The sequence below is a fragment of the Aphelocoma coerulescens genome, chromosome 12 (assembly GCF_041296385.1).
Source record: "Aphelocoma coerulescens isolate FSJ_1873_10779 chromosome 12, UR_Acoe_1.0, whole genome shotgun sequence".
Classification (NCBI taxonomy): Eukaryota; Metazoa; Chordata; class Aves; order Passeriformes; family Corvidae; genus Aphelocoma; species Aphelocoma coerulescens.
This window is the reverse complement of record NC_091026.1, coordinates 5,308,325-5,325,728: the sequence shown is the minus strand read 5'-3', so window position 1 is coordinate 5,325,728 and position 17,404 is coordinate 5,308,325. Positions and strand designations below refer to the sequence as shown.

Below are 17,404 nucleotides of genomic sequence, written 5' to 3'. Positions count from 1 at the left end.
GCGTGGAATGACCCGTGCCCGCCCCGCCCCAAATCATCCCACACCTCTGTCTGACCAGCTTTATTCGAGGTAAAGCACTTCAGTGTAGGGCAGCACACGGGGGCTCAGCACCACACAGCACCCGCTCCCCGCCCCCGTGTCCCTCTTGCCCCCATCCCTCTCCTTACAACAGGAGAGGGGTCCCCCTCCTCCCCCCATCCCCATGAGGGGCACCTGCACTGCAGCAGGGCGGGCAGAGATGGGACAACCACACAGCTCTCCCCCACCACCACCACAGCGAGGGACAGCCCTCCATAATTAGCTGCCTCCCAGGCAGGGTAAGGATCTCTTAAATAGGCTCCTCCTACACAGAAAGGGGTAGCTCAGTCCAGGGGGTGTAGCACCAGCTTGCAAGCAGCAACAGCACCCCAAGTCCCAGCGGTGCCAAAGGGCCAGGGGCATCACTGCGGGGCCCAGCGCGTGTCTGGCAGCCACTGCCCTGCCAGCCCTGGTAGCAGTGGCAGTGAAAGTGGGTCCGTAGGAAGAGTATGTCAGCAGAGGAGAGCTGGCCCTCGGCCCAGAAGAGGGGCTGCTGGGGGTGGTCATCATCCCGGCGCCGCAGCTGGAAGTTGGTAGAGTTGAGGTGGAGGAAGACATCAGCATTGCTGTCCTGGCGCAGGCAGCGACCCCGGCCCTGGCACAGCGTTGTGCTGCAGAGCTCTGCTGCTGTCGTGACATTCACAATGTAGCGTCCCAGGTCCCCCTCCAGGTAGTTTTTCATGATCTGGCACAACTCCTAGGGAAAGGGAGGCACCAAGGGCATGTTGGTGTGACCCAGGGAGAAGTACCTCAGATGGACAGGACAGCTCAGCCACTGGTCCTCCTCAGGGGGCATCTACCTCCCACACTGACCCCATACTTACCCGGTTTTTGGTATCAACTGCATCACCCCACAAAATGGCTCCAGCTGCACCCAGTGCTGCGCTCTCTCCGATGGTAGAGATCAGGTCCGGCTGTGGGGACAGGGTCTGGTTAGTGCCCGCAGACCCCATGCAGCACCCACAGCCCCAGCACAGTGTGCTCCAAAGTGTCCACTGCAGGATCAGCAGGACAAGACCCAATCCCTGCTCCAGCAAAAAGGGACTGTCCCAACAACTTGGGGACAAGGCTTCCCAACACTGCCCTCCTCCTCAGGGACTAAGCCAGCACAGCACAGGGGCTGTGGGCTCACACACCCCAGGGTTCCAGCTGCCAGGACCTGGGAGTCCTGCAGTACTTCCCAGGCACTTCCCTGGCGATGGTCACCATCGGTGCCAGTCATCCTGTTCATAAGGGAAACAGTTTGTGGCACCCCATCATCCAGCCCAGAGAGGAGCTGAGCTGGAGGTCCTAGAAAAGGAGGCACCCCTCCTGCTCCCCAGGACCAGCCCCATGCTGAACGGTGCTGCTTCCCACCCACATGGAAACAGTCAAACCATGGGGTGCCCGTAACACCATGAGTGCAGACATCAGCCTCCAGAGCCACCCTGCTCCACAGGAGCAAGGTGAGATACACAGGCAGAGGAATCACCTCAGCTGACCCCAAAGCCCAGATGCCCAGCGCTTGGAATGAGGGTGTCCCAGTGGTACAGCCCTACCTGGCTGAGCACATTCAGCTTGCGGATGTAGGTGGGCCGGGTGTAGACGAAGACAGGTAGGGAGTAGTCATCATGGTGCTGTTGCGAGATGCGCATGGCCTCCATCACCCGTGCCCGCACAAACTTGCGGCTGTTGGGAGTGGAGTCCAGGAGTGGGTCGAGGTAGATGGAGGGGTAGAGCGCCATGCTCTCCTTCCAGAGCCACTCCAGCTGGTCATTGCGGGTCTTCTCCACATCTGGGCACTGTCCGGTGTAGCTCTCCTTGTTCTTGCTGTAGTCATGGTTGTAGCAGTCAGGGAAGAGGTAGAACCCCCAGAGCTGCTTGGGTCGGAAGCTCTTGGCCTTGCGCAGGGTGCTCACCATGAACTCCTGGGCAGCCGACTCGAACTCAAACACTGCCTGCTTGTTCACCTTCTCACGGGGCCAGGTGGGCTGACGCCGTAACACCAGTTCCTGTGATGCCTCCCGGTAGATATCCTTGGGCTTCCAGTTGCGAGCCCAGACAGGCCGCCACTCCTCCCAGTCGATGACGGCCAGCCCTTCTTTGGTGGATGAGCGGATGTACTTGTCGATGCCCTCCTGGAGGCGGGCGAGGTGCTCAGACAGGCTGCTGTTTTGGGGGACACCACCATTGACGGCCACACCTTGGCGGTTGTAGTAGGGGTAGAGTCCCAGGCGTTCCTTGTAGAAGATTGTGAGGTTCTGCCCCACGAAGCCCTCGTTGGGGGAGGCGTACAGGTCGAAGATGCTGAAGTCAAAGGACACCTGGAAGCGGGGCTTGCAGTCCTGGGTGGGCACATTCCAGGCCACCAGGAAGGGCCGACGGGTCAGATGGGGGGTGGCCGATGGTTTCTCGGGGGGCTGCCGGGCCAAGGCCAGTAGGGCCAGCCAGGGCACAGCCACCGCCGCCGCGCAGCCCCCGCGCATCCTGCCCGACGGGACCTGGGGGCGGCGGGAGAGGAGAGTCAGAAGGACGGGCCGGCAGGAGGGGGTGCAGGCAGCGGCCGATCTGCCCGCACCCCCCAAGGCAGACTCTGACCCAAGTCCCCTCCCGGGGCAGAGAGGTCCCGGAGGGCGCGGGCAGAGCCCCCGGGTGAGGGTGCTGGTTCTCGGAAATCCCGGTCCTAAGCGGCTTCGCCCGCTCGCGCTCCCCCGGGTGCCGGCGCGGCGCCGCCTTTGTTCGAGCCGGGCAGACAAAGCGCCGGGGCGCGGCCCCCGGCGGCCCCGCTCCGCTCCCGCTTCCCTCGCGGCTCTCACCGCGCCTCAGGCCATCCCCCGCCGCGGGCTCCTCCAGCACCGCCGCCTCCCCCCCGCCGCCGCTTTTAAACCTTCCGGCGCGCACCACCCTCGGGGGCGCCGGCCCCGCCCCCGCGCCCCGCCCGCGGCGCGCCGGGTTGCTGGCACCTACCACCGCGGGGCCCCGGGTCCCGGGCTCCGAGCCGACGGCAGAGCCCCGCCGCACACACACACCTCCGTGGGGCCGCGGTACCGGGCACCGGGCACCGGGGAGTCACCCCCCTGCCCCGCCGCGATTGGTACGGCCCGGGAGACCCGCCCCCCCCCACGCGGCGGAAGGGGGCGGGGCGGGGCCGCGGTTGGGGCCGGCAGGGGGCGCCACGGTTGGCGGGGGGCGCGCGCGGCTGCGGTGGCCGCCGGGGCGGGGGGTCCGCACACCGCGGTGACCCCGGGACGGGACTGACCCCAGGGGGATGGTGGTGTCCCCAGGGGATGGTGGTGGTCCCAGGGTCATGGTCACGCCAAAACCGTAGTGACCCCAGAACGGTGGTGACCTCAGAACGGTGTCCCCAGGTGGTGGTGGCCCCAGGGCGGTGGTGTCCCCAGGATCATCATCACTCCAAAATGGGGACTCTGGAATGGTGGTGACCCCAGGATGGTATACAAGGATCATGCTGTCCCTAAAATGTTGGTGATCCTATGATGGTGGTGACTCCAGAGCACTGGCAATCCCAGAGTGCTGGTGTCCTCAAGGTGGTGGTGACCCCAGAAGAGCAGTGTCCCTGCAACAGCAGTATCCCCAGGACGGTGGTGGCCCCAGGGCAGTGCTGTGCTGGACAGGACATCCTGCGGGGCTAGGGCAATCGGTGCTGCTGACTCAGCCATGGCCCCGTGGGTTTCCTGCCCGGAGAGGACAAGGGGGGCCATGGGTGTAACAGGGCTGGGGGGGGCTTCCTTCCCAGACCACTGCTGAGGCTCCAGCGGGTCCCCTCTGGCAGGCGACGGGACAGGCAGGGCTCGGGGACCAGCTGTGTGGCAGTCCCCATGTCCTGCCTGTTCCCCGCCTGCTCGGGCTGGGGCTGGCCCCGTTGGGCTGAGGGCCACCGGGGTGCCCCCGCGCAGGAAGCGCCAGGAGGGTGTGTTGCGGCCGACAGGGGAAGGAAGCGGGACTGAATCTACGGAAGTGCTCCCCAGCCACCCGCCAGCTCCCTAAGGATCAGGCGGGAGCACCAAGCCCAGCATTGTTCGGTGTCAGCTCCTGGTGCCGCCAGTGCCAAGCCCTGCCCGCAGGCACCCGCAGCTGGCTCCAGTTAGTGACACCACTTGGGTGTCAGCTTTTGTGGCGAAGCTCCCACCGAGAGGGTGACAGTCCTGGTAGGGATGGGCACTGCATCCAGGCCGGCCACTCCAAATCCGGGCTGCACCCCACAGCTCGGCCTGGCCTGCAGGCAATGCCAGGCACCGGCTGGGAGAGGGGCTGGGAGGGTCAGCTGCTGGCCGGGCGTTGGCTGCCAAAACCCTCGGGAGAGATTGTGGGGAGCCAAGAAGTCCCAGCGCTGCAGGCGCTACCCTTCCCCTCTGGGCAGTAAACAGGCTCCCGTTGCCAGTAGCTAAAATTTTCCATCCTCCTCGTGTGAAGGTATCCAGCCCCACCGGCAGTGGGGTGGCCGGAGGGGTCACAGATTTCCACTGCTGGGAGGGCTGGATGTCCTCAAAGTGACGCAGGTTCTCACCGCTGTCCCCTCAGCGGGGCTCCGCATCACCTGACTCGGTTTCCCTCCTTCCTTCCCACAGGCAAGACTTGCTTTTGGGAGGGGGCAGCTGAGCAGATCCAGCCTCCCTTTGCCCTGCCGAGCGTGAGATCATTCCAAGTCATTCCCAGAGTGTAGAGGGGTGCAGGATGGCAGCAGTGGGCAGTGGCCAGGGCGAGCTGAGCAGGCGAGAGCTGCTCCATGCAGGCAGCGGGAGAACGGGAATCCGTCATGGATGGCAGATAAAGATAACGGGGAGTGAGTCACAGCCGCTCGTGCCAGACAGGTCCGGGCGAAGTGCGAGAGGAGGTCAGCTTGGGGATGGAGCAGCCATGGAAGCCAGGAGGGGGGGTCGGCACCTGCCTCCGCCCTGGGCTGGGGGCTCCGGGCGTGGCCCTGCCCCACGGGCAGCAAGACGGGGCCGTGGTGGCCCCGGCAGGCACAGAGATGGTCACGGAGCCAGAGAACCACAGCCACCGCCTTGTGTAACCTCGCCGAGCTGTACCACCCTGCGCAGCCACCCGGTTCCCTTCTAAGCCACCAGGATCCATCCATCCCTCCTGGGGCTGCGGTCCCTACGGATGAATGGGCCAGAGCCTCATCCCCCACAGGCTGGAGGGCTGGCAGGACACACCGCACCACTCACTCTCATGACAGCTTTCATCTGCGGCTCATTTCCGAGCCGGCTTGCGCGGAGGAAATGATGAGAGGTGACGGTGGCTGCAGGAAAACACTTGCAGGGCTGTCGGGGACAGGACATGGGGCACAAAGTGAGATCACACTTGCCCCACGGACAGCCGGCAATGCTCGAGGGACGGGCGGCATCCCGGCACAGGGTCACGCCGGCTGCAGAACGTCAGGCCCCCGTGATTAATGAGGCACTGATTTGGCAGGACAGGCGAGGAAGGAGTGGACAGGCGGATCCTCCCCCCCGCGGGGCTCGGGCGGAGCCACGGGAAGAGTCAGCTTGAGGCTGGGCTGCCTGCGAACCCCGGGTCCCGCAGACTTCCCTCCCCACACGGGAGGGGTGAGAGGCCTGAATTCCAGTCCTCGGCACAGAGCAAGGAAATTACATATATTTCACATTAGTTATATATTTAAAAGATATCACGGCAGTTACAAGTAGAGAGTCACAGCCTGACAAAGCCACCAACTCCTGCCAGTGTCGTGTTCCAACTGGAGCACCTGGAAATGGCTGTGGCTCAGGAGTCCTTCACCATCAGCTCGGCCACATGTGCACAAACACCCCCTTCCCGAAAAAACGGGGCTCGAAGTGCCAGCAGCAAAGTCCACCTCCCCTCAGGCACAGCCCCTGCCCAGTAAGACAGCTCTGGGACTTGTGGGCTCTACAAATAATTTTATTGAAATTTAACAAAAGTGGACAGATGCACTGGGAGGAAGGACCGTACGCAGTGTACATTTCCCAAACCCATGGGTCCTACCCACACGCTAGAGGAGCAAGGAGCCTAGTGTCGGTGAGTATGATTTGGCTACACATCCACACAGGAAAGCACAATGTTGCACAGAAATTGGAAAAAAAAACAAAACAAAAGGAAAACTTTTTTTTTTTTTTTTTGCTTGCTCCAACACCACAGTGGACACAGATACTATTTACAGTGACCTTCACATTTTTAAGATCCCTCCAGGTGCTCCCAAGGCCCTGCTGCTGCAGGATTGCTGGGGTCCTGGGGGCTGGCTGCTGTGGGGACCAGCCTGGGAAGAAGCGGGGCAGGATGCAGCTTGTTGGCAGCCTGCAGAGGTTTGCTGCCACTCTGGTGACACTGAGGGGGTAGAAGGGTGGGAGAAGGCATGGGTTTTGGGGAAGCATGTTTAATACGCTAGGGGAAGGATGGCCAGCCTGTCAGAAAGGACAAAAGCATCCTTGCTAAGCTGGTCACAGTCTCTGCCCCCTCCCCCGGGTTTGGGCCATGCCTTGCCAGCAGATTTCTGGCTGGCAGCCAGGTGAGGGGCTCCCCACTGGGGCAGGCAAACAGTGCCAACCCGCTCCCCACTCCTCCTCCTCCTTCCCCCATGCCCAAGGTGGGGTCGGTGCAGCTTCCTGTGCCCTCAAACAGCAGTGGGGCAAGGCAGCACAGACAGTGTGGCCATGGTTTTCTCTCCTCTTCCTGGGGACAGCAGCTCCTACTCTCCTGTGGACCCCAAGGGATGCCCTTCCCAGGGAGCTCCAGCCAGGGAGAAACTCAAGAGCAGATGGTGCAAATAAGAAACACTTCAGTGAGGGATTGTTTTAAGACAAGACTCCTTCAAGCAAGCAGGAGAACAAAAGATGTTGAAAGAAGCGCCCAGCATCACAGTGTAGATGAGCCCTGCCCTCCCACTTTCCTGCCTGGTGGCAGCCAGCACATCCACTTCACCCTGCGTGCTCGCTCCTGTCGATGGGAACCGCGGGTGGAGGGACATGAAGGGAAGAGGTGGCGACAGGAAGACAGCAACAGCCACGCCGCTGTTATCTCCCCGAAGCCGGGAATGTGGCCCCGTGCCCGGGCGGCTCTCAACGGACGCGGGGATGGATACATCCAACGTAGACACCGACAGGGCTGGCAGCCAAGTGCCAGCAGCTTAAATTAAAAATCGAGGTAGCAAACATCTGAAGTGCTTAGAAAGTAAATAAGTTCTGGAACGAAAGAGGAGGAAAACCGAGCTGGCTGCTATGGGGGGTAGGCTCTGACCCACTTTAAAGCTGTGCCTGCTGCCGGTCCTCCTCTGCCTGCCCGGTCCAGGCACAGCTGAGCAGGGAGGCAGGGGCTCCTCATGCTGCCAAGGGGCATTTGGGGTCAGGCCTTTCTCCCAGCAGCTGGACACACGCAGGGGTGAGAGGTTCTTCGGTGCCGCCGAGACCTTGACCTTCTCAGGTGGGAGGAAAGAGGAGAAAAGAGCAGGACCTTCCGAGGTGGGGCAGAAAGCCTCCCTTTAAAGTGCATCGCATTTCTCCTCCTGCCACAGCTGGGATGCGGAAGGAACCACAGTTCACATCGCCAGGGAGATTTCCAAGCTGGGGCAGGTACGCCGATTGATTGTTTCAGGGGCACAGGGAAGGAAGAGAGGATTCCTTTCCTGCTTGGCTCAGTCAAGGCCCAGCCTACAGGGAGGTATGTTCAAACAGCAGAGGGGGGTGAGGAAGCTGCCCGGCAGCCCAGCCCCGCAGCAGGCGAGGGATGGTGCTCAGCGGGAGCCAGTGTGACAATGGGGGAGGCAAGTCCGCTGTGGAGCTGAGACCTCACTGCCATCAGCAGTGGCCATGAACTGCAGAGATCTCCAGCAGGCAGCAGCAAAGCCAACCTCCCCAGCGCTGGCAAAAGTGGGGAAATGCAGTGGGGGAAGAGACCGAGGTCTAAGAGAGCGGCATCTGATCTCCATCCCTGTCCCGAGAGGAGAGCTGCAGCCAGCCTGATGTGCTTCAAGACCCCTCAGCCTGCCCTGTTTATCCTCCATCAACAAACCCACACAGGGGAGCGACACATCACACCGTGTCAAGGAACATGCTGCAACACTGGCCATCTAACCTGCGGGCCCCAGGGACCTCGGGGCGTGGGGCAGGGCGTTACCGTGCCCTGGCTCTCCCTGGGCCGCATACCTGAGAAGCAGGGGATTCTCTCTGGTGAGAAGTGCAGGCTTGCTCTCCCTTTAACAGCTCAATCACAGCAGCTTGTTTGCAGTTCCAGTTACCCATCAAACGTCGGCTAGAGGCTACAAAAGGTATTTTAGTCTTCTGACTCAAGCGAGGATGTTTTTAAGCAGTCATTGCACAGAGCCACCCATCTCCTGCGAGGGCCTGCTCTGTCCTGCCTCACCTCCAGGCGAGGGGAGAGCCACCGTCTCGCCGTGTGTCCAGAGTCCTCCTTGGTGGGAACACAACGCAGCCTGGCCTGGCGAGGCTGGGGGCGGTGGGGCAGGGCCTCCCGCCCGTGGGCAGCGATGTCTGGGACTCACACCTCACAGATGATCACTGGGAAATCCACGTGAATGCGAGGATGCTCTAGTTTCACTATGCCCTGAAAGAAGAGACACAGCAGTGAGCAGAAGGGATGGCCAATCAACATCCCCGAGCCCTGCCAGTCACCCAGTGACAGAGAACACTCTGCCCTCGAGGAACCGGAGGAACCAGGGTCCATAAATCGCCTGTGACACCAGGTATGCCTGAGCAGCAGCACGCAAAGCACCAGCACTTTGCCCTTCGCACTCGTCCCTGGAGAGCCGAGGGCGGCACGGCTGGCTGCCACACATGGCAGGGCGAGAAAGGAGGGAGCTGCTCTGCCAGGCACTGCCCGTGCAGCAGCTGGTGCGTGACTGGCAGATATTGGCTGTCTGGGCTTTTCATGCGGCACCTTTCATTCACGGGATTTAGAAGAATGAAAAGAGCTCTCTGAGAGAATGCAGCCGGGGCAGCTGGCGCACAAGAAAAGCGGCTTTCTGTGCAGAGGGGAGGCTGCTGAATGCAGGCTCCCTCCACACCAGCCACAGGAACCGTTCCCATGCCCCGTCCAAGCCTTCTCCTGTTACAGCACCAGGAGGAGCTGCTGGCAGGTGGGGGGCTGGGGCAGAGGAGGGAGCAGGGGCTCAGGGCTGGGCCTGGACCCACAGAACCAGAGCAAAGCCTGTGCTAGCAAAGGATTATTCAGTGCTGGTACCTGCTCTCTCCAGCTCATCTAAGCTTTCCAACTGGGTGAGTTTCAACCCACACCAACAAGGAGTCAGTTCCACAGGCCAAGCCTGCCTCTGCTGGAATGCCAGCCCAGGAAGCAGCACCAAATCCTTCTGTCCATAACTGCCTGCTCAGCGCTCAGTGGGGTCCCATCCTGCTGGGAGGCTGCCCACTCCTCAGAGCACACTGACAGCTCACCCCAGGTGCTCACTGCAGCCATGCCTTTCTGCTCAATTAGGGAAGACTCCTACAGGGTCTCTCTCCAGCCCTGGTTTGATCTGCCCTTTCCTCCCTTTGTGCCCCTCGAAGATTCCCTACATGCAGGCTACCCTGCCCCTTCACCATAGCCCTCATTTGACATCCCAGCCCCTGCCCAGCTTCACACCACTTGCTTATTTAAAGAGGAGACTTTTCCACTGACGAGCAAAGCACATAGCTGTCAACACAGCTGAGAAGCTGGAGGGGACACACACAACTCATGTCAGCAGCTGAAGGGCTCTGGCTGCTGCTCCCCAGCACAGGGCCTGGCCCGCCGCAGTGACATGACACTGGCTGAGGCAGCACAGCACCCTACACCTCGTGGAAGGTGCTTGGTAATGAGACACCGTGGCCATGCAGGGCTGCCTGGCACTCTGTGCCCCACAACACATACCCGTCTGAGCTGTCCTCCCCTGCCTGGCAGCTCTGAAAGGCTCAGGCACTGCTTCTCTCCAACAAGGGCAGCTGGAGCGTGCCACCAGCTCTCCCTTTCCTATCATAGCCTCAGGTGACACAGGTGTGAGCCAGGACACACAGAAATCATGGCTCTCAGGCAGAAACTTGGGGGAGGAGAGAGCCTCCACCCTTCCAGCAAGAAGATGCCCTGAGGGAGATGGCTCCCGTAAAGTCTGGACTTCAAGTGTCACCGTGGAGCTTTGCACTCACTTTCCCGCACCCTTCTCCACCCCTTACCTGAGGTATCAGGTTCTTGTGGATCCTCTTCAGCTTGGCGCGCTTTCTCCCGTTCTTGGTGACGATTGTCTCCTCGTAGAACTCGTGAGCAAGATCCCCGTCCTCATCGTAATACATGGAGCTGCCGAGAGAAGAGGGGAGGCGTTGAGGTGAGAGCCTGCCGGCTCGCTGCGCCCCGAGCCGGGCTGAGGCCTAGGGCAGCCCGGTCCCTCCTCCCCTGGGAAGCTGCAGCGACCACCAGCTGCCAGCTCGGCGCTGCCGGCGGCTCCTCCCGACCCCCGCGCCCTGCCTGTGCTGGGGCCGGCGCAGCGGCAGAGTCCCCCGCCCCAGGACAGCCGCGCCCCGCGCCCCCGTCTCACCCGCGCCGTGTGAACACGAAGGGGGTGGCGGCGCGCGCGGCCCGTGCCCGGGCCAGGGCCTGCTGCCCGCCGGGGCCTTCGGGGCCGCCGCCGCCCGCCGCCGGGGTGGCGAAGGGCCACAGTCCCCGCGACTTGGAGCCGCTGGCGCCCATGGCGGGGGCGGCGGCGGCGGGGCCGGGGGGAAGGGAAGGGACGGGGGCGGCCCGGAGCCGCCCGGCGACACCGACCGAGCGCCACCTGCGCCGCCGCCCGCGCCACTTCCGGCGCCCGCGTCACGTGACAGCGGCGCGGGGCGCACCCTCGACCCCGCCCGCCGCCGCCGGCAGCGCGCGATTCGCAGGTTCGAGTCCCGCTGCCGCCGCCCCGCACCGCGTGTGGGCATCCACGCCCCGCCGACACCGGGGGGACTTCGCGTCCCGTCCCTTCACATCCCAACCCGCCCCGCCAAGGACACACCGTAGGCCAGGCCTCGTCACCAAGATGCCTTTATTGGTGCTTCATGCCCCACTTCTGCTCAGGGACACTCACTTCTCCGGGGACACTCGCTCCCCCCAGGACACCCACTCCCCTGGGGACACCCAATCCCCCAGGTGACATTCACTCCCCCCAGGACACACACTCCCTTCGGGACACCCCCTCCCCTGGGGACACCCAATCCCCCAGGTGACATTCTCTCCCTCCAGGACACGCTCCCCTGGGGACACCCACTCCCCCAGGTGACACTCGTTCCTCCCAGGACACACGCTCCCTGGGGACACCCATTCTCGCTCCCACTCTGGCTCTCACTCTCTGGGCCAGCCCCATGGGGGCTGTGACAGCCCAGTGGGTCCATGGTGCCCCGTTCCACCCCCCTCCCTGGTGCCCACACCCGCCGGCGGGCGAGGGTCCTGGTGCACTGGCTAGCCTCGTGTGCCAGCGTCGTGGTCACCCTGGCGTGTGCGTGGCCAGCGCCTCCTGCATCTTCTGGCGGCAGCGGGCATAGCGGTGCCGCAGCCGACGCACGTGCTCCTCCTCCTCCCGCTGCAGGATGAGCAGGAAATTGTGCAGCTCCGGCAGCGTGAAGGCATCCCACTGCAGGCACAAGGGCTGCCATCGACACGGGGACCTGGCACGTCCCCCCACGGCCACCATCCCAGGCAATGCAGGTGCCAGCCCCCTCCCCGTCCCTGCACTCACGTTCACCTCTCCGGTCTCATTCTCCTTCAGGATGAAGCTCAGCACCTTCTCGCTGGGGCCAGCCAGCAGCCGCAGCCGCAGGGGCTGCTCGTCGTCACCCAGCTTCCGCAGGTACACTGCAATGGCGGCCTCGTGTCACAGCGGGGACACTGCCATGGGGACACTGCCACCATGGGGACATCGCCACCACTGCTGCCATGGGGGACACATCCATGGTGACAGGGGACACTGCCACAAAAGGGGGATACCACTGCTACAGGGATGCTGTCACCATGGGGATGCTGCTACCTAGGGAAAGCTGCCACTATGGCATGCCACTACTGCCATGGAGGACACCACTGCCATGATACTGCCACCATGGGGAGACACTGCCACTATGGGGACACCACTGCCACGGGGATGCTGCCACCACCATGAGGGACACTACTACCCTGGGGACATCACCACCATGGAGCTGCCACCACCCAGGGGAAACTGCCACTATGGGGACACAGCCACCACTGTAAGGACAGGGTCACCGTGGGGCACTACCTTGCTCATCCTTCTCAGACCTCTCGAAGAGGGCGAACTTGCGGGGGTTGTCAATGACTGTGAACTTGCGGAGGAGGGCGTCGATGACCTCGCTGGCACGGGTGTGTGAGAGGATGTGCAGGTGCTTGACGGTCCCCTTGGGCAGGTAGAAGGACGTGCGGCGCTTCACTCCCTGAGGGTGTGGCCGCCCCGCCTGCAGGGAGGGGACCCGCTTGGTGGCCGGCACGGAGACAGGGCGAACCAGCTTCAGCTGCACCTTGATGAAGCCGGTGTAGGAGCCATCCTTGTTCTGCAAGACACCAGTGGTGGGGTGAGTGGGGTCAGGGCAGGGCACTGTGACCCCCCCGGCCCTGTGCCGACCCCGTACCAGGCTCATGAAGAGGTTGCTGTTGATCTGGCTGTTGTACTCCTTGATCCGCTGCTCCACCTGCGCCTGGTCCAGCTCTGTCTTCTCCCACTCGCTGGGCTCATCCTGCGCGACAACAGCGGGGCTGAGCGGCACTGTGACCGGGGGGGACCGTCCCGCCTGCCCCGGTGTCCCGCCGGCCCCCAGTCCACCCCAAAGCACCGAAAGATGCGCGGGTTGTTGCACGGGGTTGCATCAGCCCGGCTGGCGCTGAGCTCGGCTGTGCCGGGGACGCTCAGCTGAGCTCACCGCGGCCCCAGCCCTGCTCCGGGGACACCGGCACCGGCCGCCCCACCCACCCCAGCGCCCGTCTCTGGGGCTGCAGGGCTGTGTGAACGCGCTGCGAGGACACCCGGGCCCGAGAGTCCCCTCCCGGCACCCCAGATCAGAGAGGCGTCCCTAAGGCGGAGCGCCGGCAGCCGCCAGCCCGGCACCAGGGCGTCTGGGCAGGCTGGGCGCTCGCGGGGACGCCCTAGGACTTGAGGCAGGAGGGCCGGGCTGGGGGTGCAGTCCGCCCTCGCCGCCGGCACCCCACTTCAAAGTGCTGGCCCCACACACGGGGGACCGAGCGTCCTGGCTCGGCGTCCCTGTCACCGGCACCCACTAATGAGTATTTACGTGGGGCCGCAGAACTGCCACACAGTGCTGCACGTGTCCTCACGGCACTGAGGGGTTCCCGGCCCCGACAGCCACCCACAGCATGCAGGCACTGCTGGACCCTGCGGCGGGGGTCTGTGCAGGATGGGGACAGGTGTGAAGCTGCCCGGGGAGTTTGTCCCGGCACCCCCAAAGCTGGGAGCAGCTCCAGCCCTGAGGAACCTTGGGGTGCCCGTGCCAGGCAGCGAAACCCCACTCGCCCCACGGTGCCTCGCTCATCCCACATCCAACGGGACAGGGCCGCCGTGTCCCACGGCGCGGCCATGCTTGACCCCACTCTTGCCTCACAGCAGGGCCAAGCTCCCCTCCGAGACAAGACCACCCACACCTCTAGTTTTCCCCACGCACCAAGCCCACCCTCGCCTGCTCCCCAGCACCCCGCCCCGGGGAATGCGCTCCCGATGACGTCACCCGTGTCCCCCATGACGTCACGGCCCGGGACAGACCTGGCGGCGGCGCGGGCGGCGGCCGAGGGAGGTGCGGGCGGTGTAGAAGAGCTCGGGCTCGGAGTCGGAGTCCTCCTGGCTGCAGTAGCCGCTGCTGGCCGTGCTGCCCCCCGTGCCCCCCGCGCCGCCCCGCCGCAGCGCCAGCGCCCCGCAGCCCCCGGCCCCCGGCCCGGGCACGGGCACGGCGGCGGCTGCGGAGGGCACAGCCCGGCCCGCCCGCCCCGCAGCCCCGCCGGGCCGGCGGGCACACGGGCACATCCGGCCCCGCGCCAGCCCGGCCGGCCCCCGGGCCGGGGCCCGGCTCGGTCCGCTCCCGGCTCGGCTCAACCCGCTCCCGCTCCTTGTCCCGGCTCTGCTGAGCCCGGCCCTTGGCCCGGCTCGGCTCTGCTCAGCGCCGGTCCCTATCGCGGCTCGGCTCGGCTTCGCCCGGTCCCGGTCTCAGTCTCAACTCAGCTCCGCCCGGTCCTGGTCTCAGTCCCGGCTCGGCTCCGCCCGGTCCCGGTCTCAGTCCCGGCTCGGCTCCGCCCGTCCCCTATCGCGGTCCCGCTCGGCTCAGCCCGGTGCCTATCACGGTCCCGGTCTCGGCTCGGCTCAGCCCGGTCCCTATCGCGCTCCTGTCCCGGCTCGGTTCGGCGCGGCGTCTATCGCGTCCTGCCCCGTTCCCGGCTCAGCGCGCTCCCCGTCCCTGCCCCGCCCCGGCCGTGGGGTGACGCGGGCCGGGGGCGGCGCGGCGGCCCCGCTTCCGGCGGTGACTTCACCCGCGCTCGGCCGGACACGGCTTTGCCCCGGCTCGGCTCGGCTCGGCTCGGCACGGGCACGACACAGCACAGCTCGCCAGGGCACAGCACAGCCTGGCTCGGCACGGCACAGCCCGAAATGGCACAGCACGGCATGGCACGGTTTCACATAGCCCACCCCAGCCAATCACAGCCCAGCCCAGCTCAGTCCATCAAGGCTTGACACAGCCTAGCATGGCACAGCACAATCTAGCATAGCACAGCCTAGCATAGCACATCCTAGCATGGGTTGGCATGGCACAGCCTGGCATGTCAGCCTCACACAGCTCAGCTCAGCTAAGCCCAGCTGAGCCCAACCCAGCAAGGCTTGGCACAGCCCAGCATGGCACAGCACAGCCTGGCATGCCCAGCATGGCCTCACATAGCACAGCCCAGCATAGCCCCCCCCTCAGCCCAGCATAGCCCCCAGGTTTGCCACCCCCTGCCCAAGCTCTCCCTCACAGACAGGCCCAGGCCCTACCACGTTGGTGTCCTTCTCCAGCACCTGCTCATTGCCATCGTCCTCGTCACCAGCACCTGGGGGGCCACTGCAGTCCAGACGCACCAGGGCCCGGCACCGGTAGTGGCAGGTGAAGCTGCAGTCTGGGACAGAGACAAGACCAGTGTCACCACTGTGCACAGCCTGGGTGCCAGGGTCAGGGCACTGTTGCGTGGTGGGACAAGGGCTGGCACATGGTGCCAGTGTCACCTGCCTGCACATGCTGTGCCTGGGGGCTCAGGGGTAGCATCAGCATGGGACGTAGCACTGTGCCATGTGCTGGCCAGTCCCGCTGTGCCTGTGCTCCCTCCTGGGCTGGCCAGCACGGTACGCTCAGTGCCTGGTACTGGGATGCCCAGTGTGGGTACCCAGTGCTGGAATACCTGGTAACCGGTGCAGGTACCCAGTACAGGGATGTGTGATGCCTGGTGAGGGTATTCTGTGTGCAGCTGCCTACTGTGTGATGTGGGTGCCCAGTACAGGGATGTCCAGAGGCCCAGTGCCCAGTGCAGGTGCCCAGAATGATGATGCCCAAGTTAATGGAAGTGCCTGGCACCAGGCTGGGTACAGGTATTGAGATACCTGTACCCAGCCCTGTGCTGGGATGTTCAGTGCCTGGTGTGGGGTGCCTGGTGCTGGGATGCCTGTGTCCATTGGTGGGACAGCTGGTGCTCGGTGAGGGGGCCTATTACCAGGATGGTCAGGGGCCCAGGGGGGTGCCCGATGGCAGGATGCTTTGTACCGGCTGGTGGTGGGGTTGCCCGGCGGCAGCATGCCCGGTGCTGGGAAACCCATGCACAGTGGTGGGACACCCGGTGCTCATTGGGGGTGCCTACTACCAGGATGCCCCGTGCCCAGTGGGAATGCCCAGTGGTGAGGATGCCTGGTGGCGGGATATCCGGTGCTCGCGGGGGGTGCCCATTGCTGAGGAAGCCGAGCGGCGGGACGCCCGGTGCCTGGCGGGGGTGCCAGGTGCCGGGCTGCCCTGCGGCGGGGGAGCGGGGCCCCGGGGCGCGGCGCGGTACTCACGGCGGCACTGGAGGCTCTTCCTGCCGCCGCCCCAGACGAAGTCCCCGCAGAGATCGCACCAGGTGTGCAGCCCGCGGCGCCGCGGCTCGAAGCGGTGCCCGGCGCCCGGTGCCGCGGTCAGGCGCGGGTCAGGATGCGCCCCGGGGCCGGGCCGCCGGGCCGGGCTGATGCGCAGCGCGTTGGCTCGTTCCAGGCGGCCCCGGCCCGGCCGTGGCTCCGGCTGCAGCTCCCGCAGCTCGATGAGCTCCATGGCCCGGCGGCCGCGGGCGCTGCTCGGCGGCGGGGCGGGGGCCGGGGCCGGGGCCGGGGCCGGGGCGGGGACCGGGAGGGGGCCGCCCCGGTCGGGCACCGCGGGGAAACTGAGGCAGGAGAGGTGGGGGGAACGGCGCAATGCCCCGGGCTCCCAATCGCCAACTCCAGCCCCGGCGAGCCCGGCGGGGCGGGCTGGAGGCGGGGATGAGGTTCCCGGAGCCGCCGCGGGGGAAGGGGGAGCCCGCTCCAGCAGCCTCGCTCTCTCTGCCTCTTCTCGCAGGAGCAGGACAAACTGCGCTCCCTGCCTCAGTTTCCCAGTGAGGAAGGGGCTGGAAGCACCCCTGGCAGCGCGTGAGAAGCAGACGGAGAGCTACGGAGGGCGTTCCTGCTCCGGCTGGCTGCAGCCTTGGACGTGTAGCCTGGGTTTGGGGTGAGGACTTTATTCAGCTCCGAGCACGGGCTGCTCAGCCGGGGCTGCAGCTAGACCGAGATGGTTTCCTGCCTGCTGTCGTGGCTCCTACAGCAGCAGCCCTAGTGCAAAGCCTATTTTTATGTGTCAGGGAGCCTCAGGCACCCCATCAGAAAAAGGATACAGCCAACCTTTCCCAGCTGTGCTCAGACCAAGGCTCCAGCCCTTCAGCAGCTGCTGCTGGCCAGTGAGAGGTAGGGATGCACCCCAAGGCACTCCCACCAGTAAAATCTGTTTACTGGTAATGCTGGTGGGCAGAGGGCCAAGCCCTTGGCGCTAACACCACTGCAAGGGAGAGGAAATGGGGTAAATCTTCCCTGCAAGGTGGGAGATGACAAATACCCAAGAAACCCTTTCTCACAGCAAGATGCTCGTGCAAACCACATCCTCTGCTCCCCACGCTGCTCTAATGATGGTAAGAGGCAGCACAGAGGCCTTCTCACTCTTTCCCTCCCCAGCTGCAGTAAGGTAACCATGACCTTATAGGCTTTTCCGGGTTCTCTGGGATTTCTGTTGTTGCAGAGGGGAAAATGGACACACGCCTCTCACAGCGTGGAAGGGAGGAAGCAGTTTACCATCTTCAGCTA

At 64.5% G+C, this 17,404-nt stretch overlaps 3 protein-coding genes across 4 annotated transcripts; all 3 read right to left on the bottom strand.

Moving 5' to 3' along the window:
* Nucleotides 1-47: 47 nt before the first annotated feature.
* Nucleotides 48-3,094, bottom strand: LOC138117442 (hyaluronidase-2-like). 2 transcript variants are annotated; one of them, XM_069027761.1, is made up of 4 exons: nucleotides 3,025-3,094; nucleotides 1,617-2,558; nucleotides 903-992; nucleotides 48-775 (listed from the first exon to the last, which is right to left on the bottom strand). In XM_069027761.1, the coding sequence occupies exons 2-4, from the start codon at nucleotides 2,541-2,543 to the stop codon at nucleotides 344-346; spliced, it is 1,449 nt and encodes a 482-aa protein (XP_068883862.1). In that variant the 5' UTR covers nucleotides 2,544-2,558; nucleotides 3,025-3,094; the 3' UTR covers nucleotides 48-343. The 2 variants fall into 2 exon arrangements, with proteins under 2 accessions (XP_068883862.1, XP_068883860.1); XM_069027759.1 differs by lacking the exon at nucleotides 3,025-3,094 and adding an exon at nucleotides 2,874-2,905.
* Nucleotides 3,095-5,940: 2,846 nt separating this feature from the next.
* TUSC2 (tumor suppressor 2, mitochondrial calcium regulator) lies at nucleotides 5,941-10,818 on the bottom strand. The gene is made up of 3 exons (XM_069028024.1): nucleotides 10,577-10,818; nucleotides 10,218-10,338; nucleotides 5,941-8,616 (listed from the first exon to the last, which is right to left on the bottom strand). Exons 1-3 carry the CDS (start codon nucleotides 10,726-10,728, stop codon nucleotides 8,551-8,553), a joined length of 339 nt encoding a protein of 112 aa, XP_068884125.1. The 5' UTR covers nucleotides 10,729-10,818; the 3' UTR covers nucleotides 5,941-8,550.
* Nucleotides 10,819-11,043: 225 nt separating this feature from the next.
* On the bottom strand, nucleotides 11,044-16,346 carry RASSF1 (Ras association domain family member 1). The gene is made up of 6 exons (XM_069027551.1): nucleotides 16,097-16,346; nucleotides 15,050-15,171; nucleotides 12,651-12,755; nucleotides 12,284-12,572; nucleotides 11,753-11,868; nucleotides 11,044-11,647 (listed from the first exon to the last, which is right to left on the bottom strand). Exons 1-6 carry the CDS (start codon nucleotides 16,344-16,346, stop codon nucleotides 11,501-11,503), a joined length of 1,029 nt encoding a protein of 342 aa, XP_068883652.1. The 3' UTR covers nucleotides 11,044-11,500.
* Nucleotides 16,347-17,404: the final 1,058 nt, after the last annotated feature.

Coding starts and splice junctions, on each gene's coding strand:
- LOC138117442 (XM_069027761.1), bottom strand. CDS start 2,543: ATGCGCGGGGGCTGCGCGGCGGCGGTGGCTGTGCCCTGGCTGGCCCTA. Junction 993..1,616: donor AGCTGAATGTGCTCAGCCAG/GTAGGGCTGTAC, acceptor CTGTCCCCACAG/CCGGACCTGATCTCTACCAT. Junction 776..902: donor CAGTTGATACCAAAAACCGG/GTAAGTATGGGG, acceptor CCCTTTCCCTAG/GAGTTGTGCCAGATCATGAA.
- TUSC2 (XM_069028024.1), bottom strand. CDS start 10,728: ATGGGCGCCAGCGGCTCCAAGTCGCGGGGACTGTGGCCCTTCGCCACC. Junction 10,339..10,576: donor TTCGTGTTCACACGGCGCGG/GTGAGACGGGGG, acceptor TTCTCTCGGCAG/CTCCATGTATTACGATGAGG. Junction 8,617..10,217: donor ACAAGAACCTGATACCTCAG/GTAAGGGGTGGA, acceptor CTCTTCTTTCAG/GGCATAGTGAAACTAGAGCA.
- RASSF1 (XM_069027551.1), bottom strand. CDS start 16,346: ATGGAGCTCATCGAGCTGCGGGAGCTGCAGCCGGAGCCACGGCCGGGC. Junction 12,756..15,049: donor TGGAGAAGGACACCAACGTG/GTAGGGCCTGGG, acceptor GTTGTCGCGCAG/GATGAGCCCAGCGAGTGGGA. Junction 11,648..11,752: donor ATGAGACCGGAGAGGTGAAC/GTGAGTGCAGGG, acceptor TTGTGCCTGCAG/TGGGATGCCTTCACGCTGCC.